This window comes from Myxine glutinosa, chromosome 5, assembly GCF_964187855.1.
Source record: "Myxine glutinosa chromosome 5, kmMyxGlut1.1, whole genome shotgun sequence".
In the NCBI taxonomy this organism is placed as follows: Eukaryota; Metazoa; Chordata; class Myxini; order Myxiniformes; family Myxinidae; genus Myxine; species Myxine glutinosa.
The window spans coordinates 89,691,239-89,709,637 of record NC_136265.1 but is presented as its reverse complement, the minus strand read 5'-3'; the positions used below and the strand labels follow the sequence as shown (position 1 = coordinate 89,709,637).

Sequence of the window (18,399 nt, the reverse complement as noted above, 5' to 3'; positions counted from 1 at the left end):
ATGCAAGAAACCCCTCAACATTGCACAGCTGAAAGAATTCTGCATGGAGGAGTGGGCAAAAATTTCTCCCAGTTGATGTCAGAGGCTGGTAGACAGTTATAAGAAAGGCCTACTTGAGGTTGTTTCTTCCAAAGGGGGCAATACCACCTATTAGAGCCAAGGGTGTACTTACTTTTTCCACATGCGAAATTTGCATTTATGTTTATTTAAATGATACAATGGACTACAAAATGTAAATGTTTCATGATATTTGTTATATTATATCACCTTTATCTATCAATATTGTTGAAATGAATATCAAATAGCTGTATGTTGAAATATGTTGAAAAAGTCAAAACTTTACATGGGGTGTACTTACTTTTTCACGTGACTGTATTGGCTGGGCTAGATGGAGTAGAGCCCATTGCAGATGACATCCTCATTGTTGGCTGCGGGGATACAGATGACGAGGCATATAGTGACCACGATGCAAAGTTACTGGCGCTGATGGACCGCTGCAGGCACGTTAAACTAAGACTTGGCCTGAAGAAGCTGCAGTTCAAGGTAGCAAAGCTCCGTTTCCATGGAGATGTACTGTCTTCAAATGGCCTGACGGCTGATCCCGAAAAGGTGAGAGCCATTCTGGAAATGTCACACCCAACAGATGGGAAGGCGGTCCAGCGTTTCATTGGCTTTGTGACCTACCTTGCCAAATTCATGACACACCTTTCTGAGGTTTGTGAGCCGTTGAGGAGACTGCTGGACAAGGATGCGATATGGCATTGGCTACCGAAACACGATGCTGCAGTGCAGGAAATAAAGCGCCTGGTCACCACGATGCCTGTATTAAGGTACTATGACATCTCAAAGCCAGTCACTATACAAAGTGACTCAAGCCAAAATGGACTGGTGTGCTGTCTCATGCAAGAGGGACAACCGGTTGCAATTGCATCAAGGGCGCTAACGCTGATGGAACAAAACTATGCACAAATCGAAAAAGAATACATGAGCATAGTATTTGCTTGTCAACGCTTCCATCACTATCTGTATGGCCGGGAAGTGATCACAGCAGAGACTGATCACAAGGCGCTCATTGCCATTTTCAGCAAGCCTCTCCTAAGCGCACCTAAGCGGTTCCAGAGCATGCTGCTCACACTCCAGAACTACAGTCTCAGGGTTGTGTACAAGCCTGGGCCTAAAATGTATATCAGCGACATGCTCCGCAGGGCAACAGCAGCGGTCAGTACTTCCAATGTGGAACATGAGCGACACATAGTTTGTAGCATGCAGAAGGAGCAGTATGATGTGGAGCAGATCAATCAGGCAGATTACCTGAACGTCACTGATCGACGCCTGCTTCAGATCAGACAGCACACAGACAGAGACGAATACCTGCAAGCACGAAAAGCTGTTGTCTTGGCCGGGTGGCCTGACCAGAGAGAGGAGACATCTCTTGCTGTTAGAGATTATTGGCTTTGCAGAGATGAAATCAGTGTGCAGAATGGCATGCTGTTCAAAGGTCAGAGAGTTATCATACCGAAGTCTTTGCGGCCAGAGATTCTGGCATGAATCCACTCCAGCCACATTGGAGGGGAAGCATGCTACAGGCAAGCACGTGATACTCTCTTCTGGCCAAACATGCAAGCAGAGATCAAAGACTTTGTCAGTAAATGTTCCGTGTGCAATGAATATGCACATGAGCAGCAAAAGGAGACGATGATGTCGCACGAGTTGCCCACACGGCCCTGGCAGATCATCAGCATGGACTTATTCAAGTACATTGGGAAAGACTTCCTCCTGATGGTCGATCACTATTCTGACTTCTGGGAAATTGAGCTGGTCCCAGACCTGTCTGCTGAGCCAACAATCCAGCGATGCAAGGCACAATTCGCACGTCACGGTCAACCGGACCGTGTGATCTCTGACAATGGGCCTCAATTTGCAGGCGAGCAATTCAGACGCTTTACCATCGAATGGGAATTCGAGCATCTCACATCCTCTCCATGATAAGCCAATGGCAAAGCTCAGTCTGCCATCAAAATCGTAAAGAACCTGTGCAAGAAAGCCACGTGTGATGGCAATGACCCCTGGAAGGCCATACTCCAGTGGAGGAACACACCAACGGAGGGCATGGATAGCAGCCCAGCGCAGCGCTTGATGTCAAGAAGGCTGAAAACACCTTTACCTGTGACCAACAAGTTGCTCGAGCCTTGTGTTGTGCCAGGTGTTTTGGAGAAACTGCGTCAAAAAAAGCAGATATCCAAGCTCAGCTATGACAGGTCAGCCAGAGACTTACCTGAACTAAATGTTTTTGAGTACATCTGTATGAAACCACTGCCTGGAGACCGAACTGGTCGCTGGAAAATAGAAACCTGCGTGCAACAGGTTGCCCCATGCTCCTATCTCGTGGATGTGGAGGGTTCCCTGTATCGCCGCAATCACGTGGACCTAAGAGTAGCTGAGTCAGCACCACCTCCCTGTTATGGACAGCCCTCGGATGGGCTGGCGGATTAAAGGCATAACCGGAGCATCACAAGACCGGATGTGCAAAGTGAAGACAAACCTGCCATTGAGCCTGAGGGCTGCAATGCTAAGAAGAATTTGGTGAGAGTGAGCACACCAGCAGGGAGGACCTGCAGCACACCCTCAACACCGGCCATGGTCAAAGAGCCTCTCTCACACAGGAACCCTGTTTTCTCCCGCAGTGGAAGACTCAAAACCCCCAAACAGACTCGATCTGTGAACTCTTACAAGTAACAGCAACGTCAGCAAAGACATTTAGTTATTGATTTGATGTCATTGATTGGTGGAAATGTTCAGCTCCTGGCATAATCCTATGTTGAAGGAGCCGGGGCTCCCACGTCGATCGGAAGAATGGACGCGACAAAAAGCTAGAATTCATCTGAGTTGCTTTAATGAAATCAAACACTCAGGCACTCTGAAAAACCGTTTATCAGTCAGCAATATATATCTATTCCGCCAGGGGGTTTGCCCAGGCCCGGCGCCAGGGGGCGTGGCCCAGCGTCCTGGCTGCGGCCTGGCAAGTTGAGCGCGGGCCTGGGCGTCCTGGACGAGCCCGGCATGGTGATCGCTCCGCGTCCTTGATAGGTGCAAGGCGATTGTGAAAACTCAGCGGCAGCCGCTACACACGTCCCCCCAGAATCGACTTGCACCGGCAGGGTCAATTTGAGGGGGGTCCTGATGACCCGGCCGAAGCGACCCCTGGCGGGTCGTGGGAGGGGGTCCGGTGAGGTGGTGGGCGGTCGAGTGGGGGGCACCGTGGACGGGGGACGGCCTCGCCGCGGCGGAAGGGCCACCCGTGGTGGGTGGTCGACGTCCACGTGCGCCGGCTTGAGGCGGTCCACAGCAATCCGGTCCGACCTGCCGCCGATGTCGATGACGAACGACTTGTCGTCCCGTCGCAGCACCCGGAAGGGCCCGTCGTACGGCGGCTGGAGTGGCCACCGATGTGCGTCGTGACGCACAAAAACATACTCCGCTGTGCGGAGTGCTGGGGGGACGTAGGACTGGGGGTCACCGTGGTGGGATGTTGGCACGGGGGCAAACCGTCGGGCGGCCTCCTGGAGGTCCGAGCGCTGGTGAGCTGCGGACCAGGGACTGGTAGCGTCGGGCACAAATTCGCCCGGGACGCGTAGCACCTGGCCATAGACAAGCTCGGCGGTGGATGCCTGGAGGTCCTCCTTGGGGGCCGTGCGAAGGCCCAAAAGGACCCACGGCAGCCGGTCGGCCCACCCGACGTCTTCAAGGCCGGCCATGAGCGCGGCCTTCATGGAGCGGTGGAATCGCTCGCACAACCCGTTTGCTTGGGGGTGGTAGGCCGTAGTACGGTGGAGCTTGATCCCCAGGTTGCGGGCGACCGCGCCCCACAGCTCGGAGGTGAACTGTGGACCGCGGTCTGACGAGATGTCCGCCGGTGCGCCGAAGCGGGCGACCCAGGTGGCGATGAAAGCCTGCGCCACGTCGGCGGTGGTGGTGGAGACGAGGGGAACGGCCTCCGGCCACCTGGTGGTCCTGTCCACCATGGTGAGCAGGTGTGTGAACCCCCGTGACGGGGGGAGGGGGCCCACCAGATCCACGTTGACGTGGTCGAAACGTCGTTCGGGCACGGTGAAAGGTGCCAGCGGGGCCTGGGTGTGTCGGTGGACCTTGGCCCGTTGGCAGGCCGTGCAGGCGCTGGTCCAATCGCGGACGTCCCGACGAAGGCCGTGCCAGACGAAACGCGCCGACACCAGCTTCTGGGAAGCTTTCCGGCCCGGGTGGGAAAGGCCGTGGAGGGAGGCGAAGATGCGGCGTTGCCAGGCGACGGGCACGATGGGGCGAGGCTGGCCTTGGGAGACGTCGCAGAGCAGGACAGTGTCCGCGCAGGGGATGTCGGCCAGGCGGAGGCCCGTGTCCGCCGCCCGGAGGGCTTGCACCGTGGTGTCGGTGGTTTGGTCCGCCGCCATAAGCGCAAAATCCACGCCCAGGTGGACCGCGTTCGCGCTGGCCCGGGAAAGACAGTCGGCCACGGCGTTGTTTTTGCTGGCGACGTGCCGGATGTCCGTGGTAAACTCCGACACGGCGGAGAGGTGGCGCTGTTGGCGGGCCGACCATGGCTCCGTGACCTTGGCCATGGCGTAAACCAACGGCTTGTGGTCGACGAACGCCGTGAAAGGTCGGCCCTCCAGGAGGTGGCAGAAATGGCGGACGGCCAGGTGTAGACCGAGGAGCTCCCGGTCAAACGTGCTGTATTTGAGCTCGTTCGGCCGGAGCTGCCGGCTGAAAAAAGCGAGTGGCTGCCAAACCCCGTTCACCCATTGCTCATGTACGGCGCCCACCGCGTAGTCGGAGGCATCCGTGGTGAGGGCGATGGGAGCGTTGAGCACCGGGTGAGCGAGCAGTGTTGCGTCGGCGAGGGCCCGCTTTGAGCCTTGGAAGGCCGCATCCATTGCTGCGGACCAGGCGATGTCGTGCTTGGCCGGCATGCCCCGGAGGGCTTCGTAGAGGGGCCGCATGAGCTGAGCAGCGCGGGGCACGAAGCGGTGATAAAAATTCACCATTCCCAGGAATTCCTGCAGGGCCTTTATGGTGCGGGGACGCGGGAACGTGGTGATGGCCTCGACCTTGGTTGGCAGCGGCACGGCCCCGTTCTTGGTGATGTGATGGCCCAAAAAATCAACGGCCGTCGTGCCGAAGTGGCATTTGGCCGGGTTGACGATGAGGCCGTGCTCGCTGAGGCGCTCGAACAGCGTCCGGAGGTGGAGGAGGTGCTCGGCCCGGGACGTGCTGGCGACGAGGATGTCGTCCAGGTAAACGAAAAGGAACGGCAGGTCACGCAGCACGCCGTCCATCAAGCGCTGGAACGCCTGAGCCGCGTTCTTGAGACCAAACGGCATCCGCAAGAATTCGAATAAGCCGAACGGCGTGATGACTGCCGTTTTAGGGACGTCGGCCGCCCTGACAGGTACCTGGTGATATCCCCGTATGAGGTCAATTTTCGAAAAAATGACCCGTCCCGCCAGACGGGCGGAGAAGTCTTGGATATGCGGGATCGGGTACCTGTCGGGGGTGGTAGCGTCATTGAGACGGCGGTAGTCGCCACACGGGCGCCATCCACCCCCCGGCTTTGGCACGATGTGCAGTGGCGAGGCCCACGCGCTATCGGAGCGCCGCACGATGCCGAGGTGCTCCAACGCGTCGAATTCGGCCTTCGCTACGGCGAGCTTGGCTGGGTCGAGGCGGCGGGCCCTGGCGTAGACCGGCGGGCCCGTGGTTGGTATGTGGTGCTCGATCCCATGCCGTACTGCGACGGCCGAAAACGTCGGCCGCGTGAGGGCCGGGAACTCCGTGAGCAGGCGAGCAAACTCGTTCGCCGCCGGGACGGCGCATGCCAGCTCGGTCGGCGCGGAGCTGCTCAATGTGCATACCAGGGAGCTGAAGGTTTCAGCGTTGATTAAACGACGCCGTTGGACGTCCACCAGCAGTCCGTGTGCGCAGAGGAAGTCGGCGCCTAGCAGAGCCACGGGCACGTTGGCGGTTACAAACGTCCAAGCAAAGCGTTGGCCGCCGAAGCAGAGGGTGACGTTGCGCGGGCCGAAGGTGCGGATAGTCGATCCGTTGGCCGCAACTAAGGAGGGGCCGCAAACCGCGGATTGCCTGTCCTGGTCAGAGGCGGGTATGACGCTCAGTTGGGCGCCGGTGTCGCACAGGAAGCGCCGTCCGGACGCTTTATCCGTGATGAACAGTAAGTTGCCCGTGTGGCCGGCGCTCATGGCTGGTAATGAACGCCGGCCCGGCCGTTTCCCGGCCTGCCGAAGGTGCACGGGGGTCGGCATGTCCGGGCCTTCTGTCCGAACCTGGCATGATAGTAACACCACGCTTGGTCAGGTGGAGGCCTCGGTCGTCGTGCCGGAGGTGGTCGGCTCGGTAGAGCGGCCGCCAATGGCGTCGGCAGTTCGGCCGTCGACCGTGCCGGGTGCTCGGGCGCCCTGGGTGTTGCGTCGGACGGCGGTGGGTCCCATGTCGCCGCTACGATGCGCTGTCCTGTGGCGGAGATCTTGTCGGCTTCTCTGGCAAGGGCCCGGGGATCTGTGATCGTCGTGCTTGCCAGGGCGAGGCGTACCGGGTTAGGCAGCTGACGGAAGAACAGCTCCCGGAACAGGAATGCCGGAGAGTGCTCGCCGAGCAGTGAAAGCATGTAGTCCATGCGCTCGGAAGGGCGCGTGTCGCCGAGCTCAGGCAGATCGAGCAGGCGCCGTGCGCGTTCCGCCGATGGGAGGGCGAAAGCATCGAGGAGCAGCTTCTTAATCGCGCCGTATTTGTCAGCGGCTGGCGGGCTTTCGAGGAGGCTCAGGGCGCGGGCCGCGGTAACCGACCCGAGCGCAGCTACCACATGGTGGAAGCGGGTGTCGTCGGCCGTGATGCCTCGCAGGGCGAACAGGGACTCCGCCTGTGCGAACCAAACCGCCGCGTGAGCCTCCCAGAAGGTAGGCAGTTTAAGGGCGACTGCCGTGTCCATGTCGATAGGTCACCAATGAAGGAGCCGGGGCTCCCACGTCGATTGGAAGAATGGACGCGACAAAAAGCTAGAATTCATCTGAGTTGCTTTAATGAAATCAAACACTCAGGCACTCTGAAAAACCGTTTATCAGTCAGCAATATATATCTATTCCGCCAGGGGGTTTGCCCAGGCCCGGCGCCAGGGGGCGTGGCCCAGCGTCCTGGCTGCGGCCTGGCAAGTTGAGCGCGGGCCTGGGCGTCCTGGACGAGCCCGGCATGGTGATCGCTCCGCGTCCTTGATAGGTGCAAGGCGATTGTGAAAACTCAGCGGCAGCCGCTACAATGTTATAATTTAGCCAGAATATTGTTATGTTGTGTTCCCAGTTTACACCTCTTTTCGAAATTTCGGTAGAATAAATTGCATCAGATGATATTAGCAATGTTGAAAAAGGGAGATGTTACAGGTGTTAGCTTGTGTTGATAACACCGCCCAGTGTACTGTGCACATGTACTTCCGGAGTCACCTCCGGGCCGGGAGTGCCGGACGCGGAACATGGCTTGCTCGATCTACGAACGGCTCCGTGTCCTTTCATACGAGCGTCTGAAACAATTACTTTCTGTAAAACTCTTCCTCTCCCCACATGTCTACCGCGATTTGTGGGACTTCAGGTTTTCTCCAGGAGGGGTGCGTTCAGTTAGGCCAAAAAAAAACAAAAACATGTTTAGCGTCCTGCCCTTTTGAAAAAAAGGAGGAGGCATCTTTTTTTTTTCCTTTTTTTCTTCAAAATGGCCGCCAGGCTTCATTTTTCCCAAGATGGTCGCCTGCTTTTTTGTTTCTTTAGATTTGAAATACATGTAGAATGTTTGGGTCTTGACGATCTGTGTTGACAAAATAGTACTGAGTAACATATTAATAAAAGACTAGTAAAAGAGACCATTTCATATATTTGCATACTGTACTTTGTTTTATTTTGTGTCTTTATACAGGTATACAGAAAAATTCAAGATGAGATTTGCAAACAATATCTTGTAGTGTGGTGCTGGGCACACACGTTAAATAAAGGTAGGCCACAACGCTTTGGGTTAGGTCGAGCTCTTTATTGCTTGCTCACTCGTCAGCACTGCCGTGCTCCGGGCTGCGAGCCCGCGTGTATATCCGGAGGCCACACCACCTGGGGCGTGGCCGAGACCCACTGGTGCACGGAATTACGTCACTGCGCCAGCGAGCCATCGTGTCCACCACACGCGCCCCCCCAGAAATTCCCGCGCACCTGAAGGGTCAGTTTGCGGGGCAACCGGATGACCCGGCCGAAGCGCCCTCTGGCGGCTGGCGGCGCCGGGGATGCCGTGATGCCATCTGGGATGCCTCCGGCGGCATCCGGGATGGGTGCAGGGCAGGGGGGTGGCGTGACGGTGGGGTTGAGCGGTGCCGGGGGTCCCCCCGCCGGGGGGCGGCCCCAACGCTGGGGCAGAGCCGATGGCGGGGGGTGGTCCAAGTCGAGGTGGGCCGGCTTGAGGCGGTCCACGGAGACGCGGTCAGGAGTACCGCCGATGTCCAGGGTGAAATGCTTCACCCCGGTCTCCAGCACGCGGAAGGGCCTGTCGTAGGGGGGCCGCAGCGGTGTCCGGTGGGCGTCGTGGCAGACGAACACGTACTCCGCCGTGTGAAGCTCCGGGGCGACGTGTGTTGGCGGGCAACCGTGGTGCGCCGTCGGCACCGGGGCGAAGCTCCAGGCGGTCTCCTGCAGGGCGGAGCGCTGCTGCACTGCGGACCATGGTGCCGTGGAGTCGGGGAGGAACTCGCCCGGCACCCGCAGCGGTTGTCCGAAGACCAACTCCGCCGCGGATGCGCGCAGGTCATCCTTGGGCGCCGTCCTGAGGCCCAGCAGGACCCAGGGGAGCCTGTCGACCCAGCCGCCGTCACGGAGGCTGGCCCGGAGCGTGGCCTTCATTGCGCGATGGAAGCGCTCGCACAGGCCGTTGGCCTGGGGGTGGTAGGCCGTGGTGTGGTGCAGCTGGACGCCGAGGCCCCGCGCTACCACCCGCCAGAGCTCTGAGGTGAACTGGGGGCCGCGGTCGGACGAGATGTCTGAGGGGGCGCCGAACCGGGCAACCCAAGTGGCGATGAACGCCTGCGCGACGTCCGCCGCCGTCGTTGCTGCAAAAGGCACGGCCTCCGGCCACCGGGTGGTGGGGTCCACCATGGTGAGGATGTGGGTGAAACCCCGCGAGGGGGGCAGAGGTCCCACCAAGTCCACGTGAACGTGGTCGAACCGACGTTCGGGCACAGGAAACGGGGCCAGACGGGCCTGGGTGTGGCGGTGAACCTTCGCGCGCTGGCACGTGAGGCACGTCCTGGCCCAATCGCGGACGGCCTTCCGGAGGCCATGTCAGACGAACTTGTCGGTGACCAGCTTCTGGGAGGCCTTTGTGCCCGGGTGGGGCAGGCCGTGGATTGCGTCAAAAACCCGGCGCTGCCAGCCAGTGGGCACGATGGGGCGAGGCCGGCCGAGGGAGACGTCGCACAAGAGGGCCGTGCCCGCGCCGTCGAACGGTACCTCGGTGACGCGGAGGCCCGTGACGGCAGTCCGAAAAGCCTGGACGGCGGGGTCGGTGGACTGGTCCGCCGCCATCCGGGCATAGTCGATCCCAAGGTGGACCGCGTGGGCGACGGACCGGGAAAGGCAATCCGCCACTGGGTTGTCCTTCCCCGCGACATGCCGGATGTCCGTCGTGTACTCGGACACGGCCGAGAGGTGACGCTGCTGCCGGGCTGACCACGGCTCGGCGACCTTGGCCATCGCGAAGACCAGGGGCTTGTGGTCGATGAAGGCTGCGAACGGGCGGCCCTCGAGCAGATGGCGGAAGTGCCGGACCGCAAGGTGGAGCCTGAGCAGCTCGCGATCGAAGGTACTGTACCGCCGTTTGTGCGGGCGGAGCTGCCGGCTAAAAAACGCCAGCGGCTGCCAAGCTCCCTTCACCCATTGCTCGTGCACCGCACCCACCGCGTAGTCCGACGCGTCGGTGGTGAGGGCGATCGGTGCATCGGGCGCCGGGTGCGCGAGCATGGTGGCGTTAGCCAAGGCGAGCTTCGCGCCCGCGAACGGCGCGTCCATCTGCTCGGTCCAGGCAACGTCGCCTTTGCCCGGCTTCCCCCGGAGGGCCTCGTGCAGGGGGCGCAGGAGCTGGGCGATGCGGGGCAGGAAACGGTGATAAAAGTTCACCATGCCCAGGAACTCCTGGAGCCCCTTGATCGTGCGGGGGCGCGGAAAACCCCTGACCGCCTCCACCTTGGCCGGTAAGGGGATGGCCCCGTGCCTGGTGACGCGGTGCCCAAAAAAGTCGATTTCGGTGACGCCGAACCGGCACTTGGCGGGGTTGATGATCAGGCCATGCCGGCCCAGGCGTTCGAAGAGCGTGCGGAGATGGCGGAGGTGCTCCTCACGGGACGCGCTTGCGACGAGGATGTCGTCCAGTTAGACGTACACGAAGTCCAAGTCGCGCAAGATGCTGTCCATCAGCTGCTGGAACGCCTGGGCCGCATTCTTCAACCCGAAGGGCATCCGCAGAAACTCGAAGAGGCCGAATGGTGGGATGACGGCCGTCTTCGGTATGTCCTCCGGCCTGACGGGGACCTGGTGGTATCCGCGGATGAGGTCCACCTTGGAGAAGAGGGACATTTTAGCCAACCGGGTGGAAAAGTCCTGGATGTGAGGGACCGGGTAGCGGTCGGGGGTGGTAGCATCGTTGAGGCGGCGTGCCCGGGTGTAGACCGGTGGCCCGACGGTGGGGATGTGATGCTCCACCCCATGCTTGACGGCCACCGCTGAGAAGGTGGGCCGCATGAGGGCCGGGAAACTGGTGAGGAGGCGGGTGAACTCGTCCGCTGCCGGAAGCGTGCAGACCAACCTTGCCGGGACCGAACCGCTCAGCAAGCTGCTTGGCGAGCCGCTCGGTGAGCCGCCCAGGGAGCTGCTCAACGAACTGCTCAGCGCGCAAGCGAGCGAGCTGAAGGTTTCGGCTTGAACAAGGCATCTGTGCCTCACGTCCACCAGCAGCCCATGCGCACAGAGGAAGTCCGCTCCGAGTAGGCCAATGGGGACACTAGCGGTAACGAACGTCCACTGAAAGCGCTGCCTCCCGAACCGCAGCGAGAGACAACGCTTCCCGAACGTGCGGATGGGCGTGCCATTGGTGGCAAGCAAAGCGGGGCCCCGGCCTGCCGCTTGCCTGTCGGACGCGGAGGCGGGGAGGACGCTCACCTGCGCTCCCGTGTCGCACAGGAAGTGACGACCCGAGGAGGTGTCTGTTATGAACAGAAGGCTGCCAGTATGGCCGACGCTCATGGCAGGAAGCGAGCACCGGCCTGGCCATTTCCCGACCTGCCAAATGTACAAGGCGGGCGGCAGGACCTGGCCTTGTGGCTGAACCTGGTATGGAACTGGTACCAGGTCTGGCCCGGTGGTGTTTGACGCGCCGGTCATGACGACGGTGGTGGGCGGGGCGTGGCAGCGGGCACGCGCGGATCCACCAAACCTACGCCGTGTTCGGGAGGATCCGAACGCCATGCCACGTGGCGAGCCGCCAAACCTACGCCGTGCGCGGCGCCGGGATCCACGACGGCCGTGCTATATGCCGGCCGTGCGTCGTGGGCCGTGAAAAACTTGTCCGCCTCCCTGGCCAGGGCGCGCGGTTCCGTAATGGTCGAACCGGCGAGCGTGAGTCGCACCTGTACAGGTAGTTGGCGGAGGAAGAGAGCACGGAAGAGGAAATCCGCGTGGCCGTCGCCGAGCAGGGACAGCATGTAATCCATGCGGGCGGACGGGCATGTGTCGCCGAGTACGGGAAGGTCCAAAAGACGTTCAGCGCGGTCGGCCTCTGTGAGGCCAAACGTGTCGAGGAGAAGCCGCTTGAGCGCCGCGTACTTGCTCTCGTCCGGCGGGTGCCGGAGGAAGGACACGACTCGGGCGGCCGTGCCGGATCCAAGGGCAGCGACCACGTTAAAGTACCTCGTGTCGTCCGCCGTGACGCCCCAGAGCTGGAATTGGGCCTCGGCCTGTAGAAACCAGGTGTCGGCCTGCGCTTCCCAGAACTCCGGTAGCTTGATCGCGACAGCGTTGGTGGCCATAGCGCGTTCGGGGAACAGCAACGGCTGAACCAGTCGGAGGTCACCAGTGTAGTGTGGTGCTGGGCGCACACGTTAAATAAAGGTAGGCCACAACGCTTTGGGTTAGGTCGAGCTCTTTATTGCTTGCTCACTCGTCAGCACTGCCGTGCTCCGGGCTGCGAGCCCGCGTGTATATCCGGAGGCCACGCCTCACCTGGGGCGTGGCCGAGACCCACTGGTGCGCGGAATTACGTCACTGCGCCAGCGAGCGCGGAATTACTGCGCCAGCGAGCGCGGAATTACGTCACTGCGCCAGCGAGCGCGGAATTACTGCGCCAGCGAGCGCGGAATTACGTCACTGCGCCAGCGAGCCATGTCCGCCACAATCTTACCTATTTTATTATTACAATACAATAATGTATTTAAATGCATTTTACATTATATTTCATTATTTCTCAACAATATCTTCTTCCTAACATGGTAAAGCTACATGTACTCTACTTTGCATATGTTTTTTGTTTACTTTTTGAATTTTAAATACTAAAATACCTGCCAGTTCTGTGTTCATTCATACTAACAGTAACAAAAGTATCTCATCCATTGCATGTATTTGATTTTAATATCTGTTGTTGAATCTGACAAAGCTGCCATGAAACAATTATGATGGAGACTATCAAATCGAGAGAGTGAGAAAATTGATTGCTCGCGATCAGTCGAACGATGTTTAAAAAAAAAAGAAAAAAAAAAGGGGGCGGCCTCTAAAAAGGAAGCGGGCGGGGACGCTAAGCATGAATATTTTTTGGTTTGGCCTTACCAAGTTTCTTCGAGAATGCTGACCAAGAGGCTAAAGCATTCCATTTGATACCGTTGATAAGGAACGGCTGGCTTGACAAGCGATAGCTAGCCGCTTGGTAACTGAACACACCCCTGGAATGCGAAACAGTTGAGAGAAAGGTTTCTGGTCCTCAAGCAAACGGGCACCACAAATAAACAACAACAACAACCTTTCAGTGACGTCGCACTCTGAAAAGACCAACGAGGTGTATATTCTGGCTTGGCTTGTCGAACTTCCCTTTTCCTTCTCTTTCAGGGATGGATATTTTTGTGTGAAATACGTCAGTAAATGATGGAAACAATGATCTCGTAATAGACGCTGTTGGGGGTGAGATAATGATAGAGCGGGATTCGACGGAAGTATCATGTATTGGGATAAAGAGGAAGAAGAGTCGAGTGGATGCGGTTCCCAAGAAACGAACAGCGAAAAAAACATTTCATAAAAAGTGAGTTGTGAGTAGAGGAAATGTGGAGATTTGGGGTTTTAAACACATTCGTGAGTTACGCTAAAGATACCGTTCTGATAGAGTTTAACATGTTTCTTCACTCGATATCAGCGATCGAGAAGGTTAAGCTCGTGACTTGGTCCGCGATGTCCATGTGTTTTCAAACCACCACGTGACCAGTGACGCCGTGACGGCTTCGGTCTTTTAGAGGCCCCATGTAACACACAAGTGGCCCAGTGCCAGTGGGGGCTTCATTCATTTAGAGGTCTCATGTAACACACAAGTGGCCCAGTGGGAGCTTCATTCATTTAGAGGTCTCATGTAACACACAAGTGGCCCAGTGGGGGCTTCATTCATTTAGAATTAGAGGTCTCATGTAACACACAAGTGGCCCAGTGGGGGCTTCATTCATTTAGAGGTCTCATGTAACACACAAGTGGCCCAGTGGGGGCTTCATTCATTTAGAGGCCCCATGTAACACACAAGTGGCCCAGTGGGGGCTTCATTCATTTAGAGGCCCCATGTAACACACAAGTGGCCCAGTGGGGGCTTCATTCATTTAGAGGCCCCATGTAACACACGTGGCCCAGTGGGGGCTTCATTCATTTAGAGGTCTCATGTAACACACAAGTGGCCCAGTGGGGGTTCATTCATTTAGAGGCCCCCATGTAACACACAAGTGGCCCAGTGGGGGCTTCATTCATTTAGAGGTCTCATGTAACACACAAGTGGCCCAGTGGGGGCTTCATTCATTTAGAGGTCTCATGTAACACACAAGTGGCCCAGTGTGGGCTTTAGTCATTTAGAGGTCTCATGTAACACAAGTGGCCCAGTGGGGGCTTCATTCATTTAGAGGTTCCATGTAACACACGAGTGGCCCAGTGTGAGCTTTAGTCATTTAGAGGTCTGATGCAACACACGAGTGGCCCAGTGTGGGCTTTAGTCATTTAGAGGTCTGATGTAACACACGAGTGGCCCAGTGTGAGCTTTAGTCATTTAGAGGTCTCATGTAACACACGAGTGGCCCAGTGTGGGCTTTAGTCATTTAGAGGTCTCATGTAACACACTGGTGGCCCAGTGTGAGCTTTGGTCATTTAGAGGTCTGATGTAACACGAGTGGCCCAGTGTGAGCTTTAGTCATTTTGAGGTCTCATGTAACACACGAGTGGCCCAGTGTGAGCTTTAGTCTTTTAGAGGTCTGATGTAACACACGAGTGTCCCAGTGTGGGCTTTAGTCATTTAGAGGTCTGATGTAACACACGAGTGGCCCAGTGTGGGCTTTAGTCATTTAGAGGTCTGATGTAACACACGAGTGGCCCAGTGTGAGCTATATTCATTTAGAGGTCTGATGTAACACACGAGTGGCCCAGTGTGGGCTTTAGTCATTTAGAGGTCTGATGTAACACGAGTGGCCCAGTGTGAGCTTTAGTCATTTTGAGGTCTCATGTAACACACGAGTGGCCCAGTGTAGGCTTTAGTCATTTAGAGGTCTGATGTAACACATGAGTGGCCCAGTGTGGGCTTTAGTCATTTAGAGGTCTGATGTAACACACGAGTGGCCCAGTGTGAGCTTTAGTCATTTAGAGGTCTGATGAAACACACGAGTGGCCCAGTGTGAGCTTTAGTCATTTAGAGGTCTGATGTAACACACGAGTGGCCCAGTGTGGGCTTTAGTCATTTAGAGGTCTCATGTAACACTTGTAGCTCAGTGGGGGCTTTTAATGGGGCAGTTAAGAACAAGTATACAGAAGAATTACTGTATTTGTTTTTTACATTTTGGGATAAAAAGATGAAATTTTGTACAAAGTAACCTGGGACCATAATCTTCACTGTGAGATCGGTCGGTATCCTGGATCCTACGACGCGTGAGGGCTGTTTTAGGGTTCTGTTGTCTAGCAACAGTATCTTGCTTCGTAACCGGCTTCATACGGCTCCAAGGAGAAAAAGAAGCACACCTACCCCTATTAAAGTAATATCAAGGGTTAACATGGTAACATCAGACATTTCATAACACCAGCCCATGGCCCAGCAACAGACCTGATGTCTGAGACTTCTATAGCAACGGGAGACCCAACAGAAGAGTAATAAAAGTACCTTTTTACCCCAACCGGAAGAAGTGACATTTCAACTTGAATCTTGTTATTTTGCCGAATTGCATAAATCACTTTCCACTCAAACTCGTGTCTGTAGGGGAGGATGGCGTCGCCCACAAGGGATTATGGTGTATATTTCCTTTTTGATGACGTCAAAGAGTGTTGTTTTAGTTTATTATTTTTGCAATCATCAGATCTTTTTGAGATCATAATGAAATCAAAGGAAGCGCAAAGCTCCCCTCCCTTTATGTAGGGGATCGTTTCTCTGTATGCATCTTTAACATGAATGAAATATGAATCGAAATCGGCTGCAAATTTCAGAAGTAAATGCTTTGTACGTGGAGGTAATATGTTCCAAATTTCACCAATGTCTGTTTGTGCATTTTTGTGTTTTATTAAGAAAACCGTCAAAATCACGTTGGTGTCCGTCCGCCCGCCCAAAATGTGTTGGCGCTAATATCTCAAGGACTATACATTGAAACTAGCTGAAACTTGAAATATACATCGGTCAATATGTCCAGAAATTCCACCGAAGTGTTATAGTTTTTGCTTTAGAATTAAATATATATAAGTTGATATACATAAACAAATGTATTAAATATATTCAATAAAGTCTTGTATGATGAACAAATGCATTTTGTTCGAATTTAAAATGTGTCATGAAAAAAGCCAGGGGCACAGAAAAGGTTCCTTTATATGGGATGTGCCATGTGGCAAACAATAGAAAAGAAGGGACATTCTTGGGGAAAATGCCAGGGGCATAGAAAAGGCCCCTTTATATGGGATGTGCCATGTGGCAAAGTGTAGAAAAGAAGGGACATTCAAAAAAAAATCTCGTGTGCATGCTGGACTACCCTTATGTTCTGAGGAGGAACCAAGTAATGCTCTGGAAAAGTTCATAAAAATGGGCACCCTACATACATAGGTTAAAACCCATCAGTACGTAAAGTTTTCTGTGTACCTTGAAAACGAAAACAGAAGATAATGTGCATGCGTGTGAAATCTAATTTGTTAAAAAAATTAATTGAGTTAGTATGTACTCTGTACCAACCAATTTGCAGACATGTTGGGTGTGATGTATTCTTATAGGCAACAATTGGATTAGATGAAGGAATTGTACACATGTGCAGTGCAGTCAATTTTACCAATCCCATTTTGACCATAATTGCACTTTACATGAACTTGCAAGTGTTGACATTGCAGACATATTGGACAAACGTGATATGTGCATGATGAATATATATATATATAACCACCTTTAGAGGCCAACACCAGGGCATGATGAATACTGATGATAATTAGAGATGATGGATGAATTGTATATGTACACCTACGGTACTTCTGCAATAGAATAGAAAACTAATGATATGTGTGATATTTTATTTTTTTCCCGGAAATATGAAGGACTGTGAAGAGTTCCCTTTGAAACCAAGAGCCTGTAACTGCATTGAAAATACATTTAAATCTTCATGTAGCTGTATGAATCAAATTGGCGCCCCTTTATATGAACTTTTCTAGAGCATTACTTGGTTCCTCCTAAGAACACAAGGGTAGTCCAGCATGCACATGAGATTTTCTTTCAATGTCCCTTCTTTTCTATACCTTGCCACATAGACTTTGCCACTTTGCTGCCATATATAAAGGGGCCTTTTCTATGCCCCTTTCTACAGTAGATTGCAGACCCCCATTTCCAAATGAACTGTTTGTTTAGGAATAACTGTATTTTCAAGAGCAGACCTGGGCAACATCTGAGCTTAGCAACATGTTGCCCATGAGCCACAAATTGCTGCCCCCATCTCGAGGCGATCCTGCCAGCCCATAATCACGATGTCGGAAATATATTTAGAACAATATAAAGCCTTCTCCTGTCTCTGTGCTGTTCTTCTCCCCGTATCTCCCATTAAAATGATTCCAATAGATTGAAACAATGTTGGGTTAATACAGCAGAGGCATGATGGGCTAAAGATAGTAAGTTGTCTTCTGCATCAAGAGTGGTATGTTTGTCCTCCCCCTCTCAAGGTTCACCGACCATGTATGCTCAAGTTGGCTGTTGGAAGGATTCCTGTCATGTGCAGCTGGAATCGGAACATCCGACTCTGCTTGGGCGTGGAATGAAGGTTGAGAAACTGGAAGGATTTCCTGAGATTGTGCAGATAAAAATAGAGGATGCGAACTCCTTTGGCATGGAAGAGGAGCAAAGCGACCAGCCGAATGGTGAGTTGTGTGATCAACGTGACTTCTGATGGGATCTGTGTTTCTTTATTGCCAAGTTTTTAAAATATAATTGATGGAGGCTCGTTGAAGAGATGGAACAGAATGGAAGGGAATAAAATGGAGAGGAGGAAACAGCAATAGCAGAGTCGATGTGAGAGTGAAATGAAAGGAAGGGGAGAAGGACACATGCAGGTGAATGCAAACAAGCTGCAAACAATTTGAATGAAACACAAGAAGGAGAAGGGGAAAGTGGAGATGAAACAGAAAATAAACAAACCAAACAACAACCAATGAACAAATGAAAAGAGATGAGGGAGAGGGGGAAAATGACAATGACCTGGAAAAGGGAATGCTTTGGAATGGAGTAATTTGTGGTGGAAAAGATAATGGTTGGATCGGGGATTATGTGAGATGGTGATGAGCAGCTGTCTTGAAGACCTGCAGGGAAGAATGAGATTGAAGAGAATGTGGAACGTGTTTCTTCAGGTGGTAAAACAGAGGAATGGATCATTGGAGGTGAGCAGTGATTCTGGATTTTGAGAATTTCACCAGAAGGTGTTTGCTGGTGGATGTGTTACCACAGAAACCTGGAGGGGTGGGACAAAGCATGAAAAGGGCAGACCAGAAAGAAGGCAGGATAAGAGACACCACCAACCTGTCTGTGGTGTGAACCTCATGGGCACGCAGACTCAGCTTCATCGCGGGAGATTCCAATTATCTTGAGGCC

At 54.5% G+C, this 18,399-nt stretch overlaps 1 protein-coding gene across 3 annotated transcripts in view; it reads left to right on the top strand.

Moving 5' to 3' along the window:
- LOC137427374 (uncharacterized) overlaps positions 1–18,399 on the top strand; it is a 107,616-nt gene that overhangs the window by 56,685 nt on the left and 32,532 nt on the right. Inside the window, exons 1-2 of one of the 3 annotated variants that reach the window (XM_078778352.1) lie at positions 13,095–13,365; positions 17,478–17,672. In XM_078778352.1, the coding sequence (XP_078634478.1) occupies positions 13,320–13,365; positions 17,478–17,672 (241 nt within the window). In that variant the 5' untranslated portion in view covers positions 13,095–13,319. Of the gene's footprint in view, positions 1–13,094; positions 13,373–17,477; positions 17,673–18,399 lie in introns of those variants that run through there. The other 2 variants (XM_078778353.1, XM_078778354.1) reach the window with 2 other exon arrangements.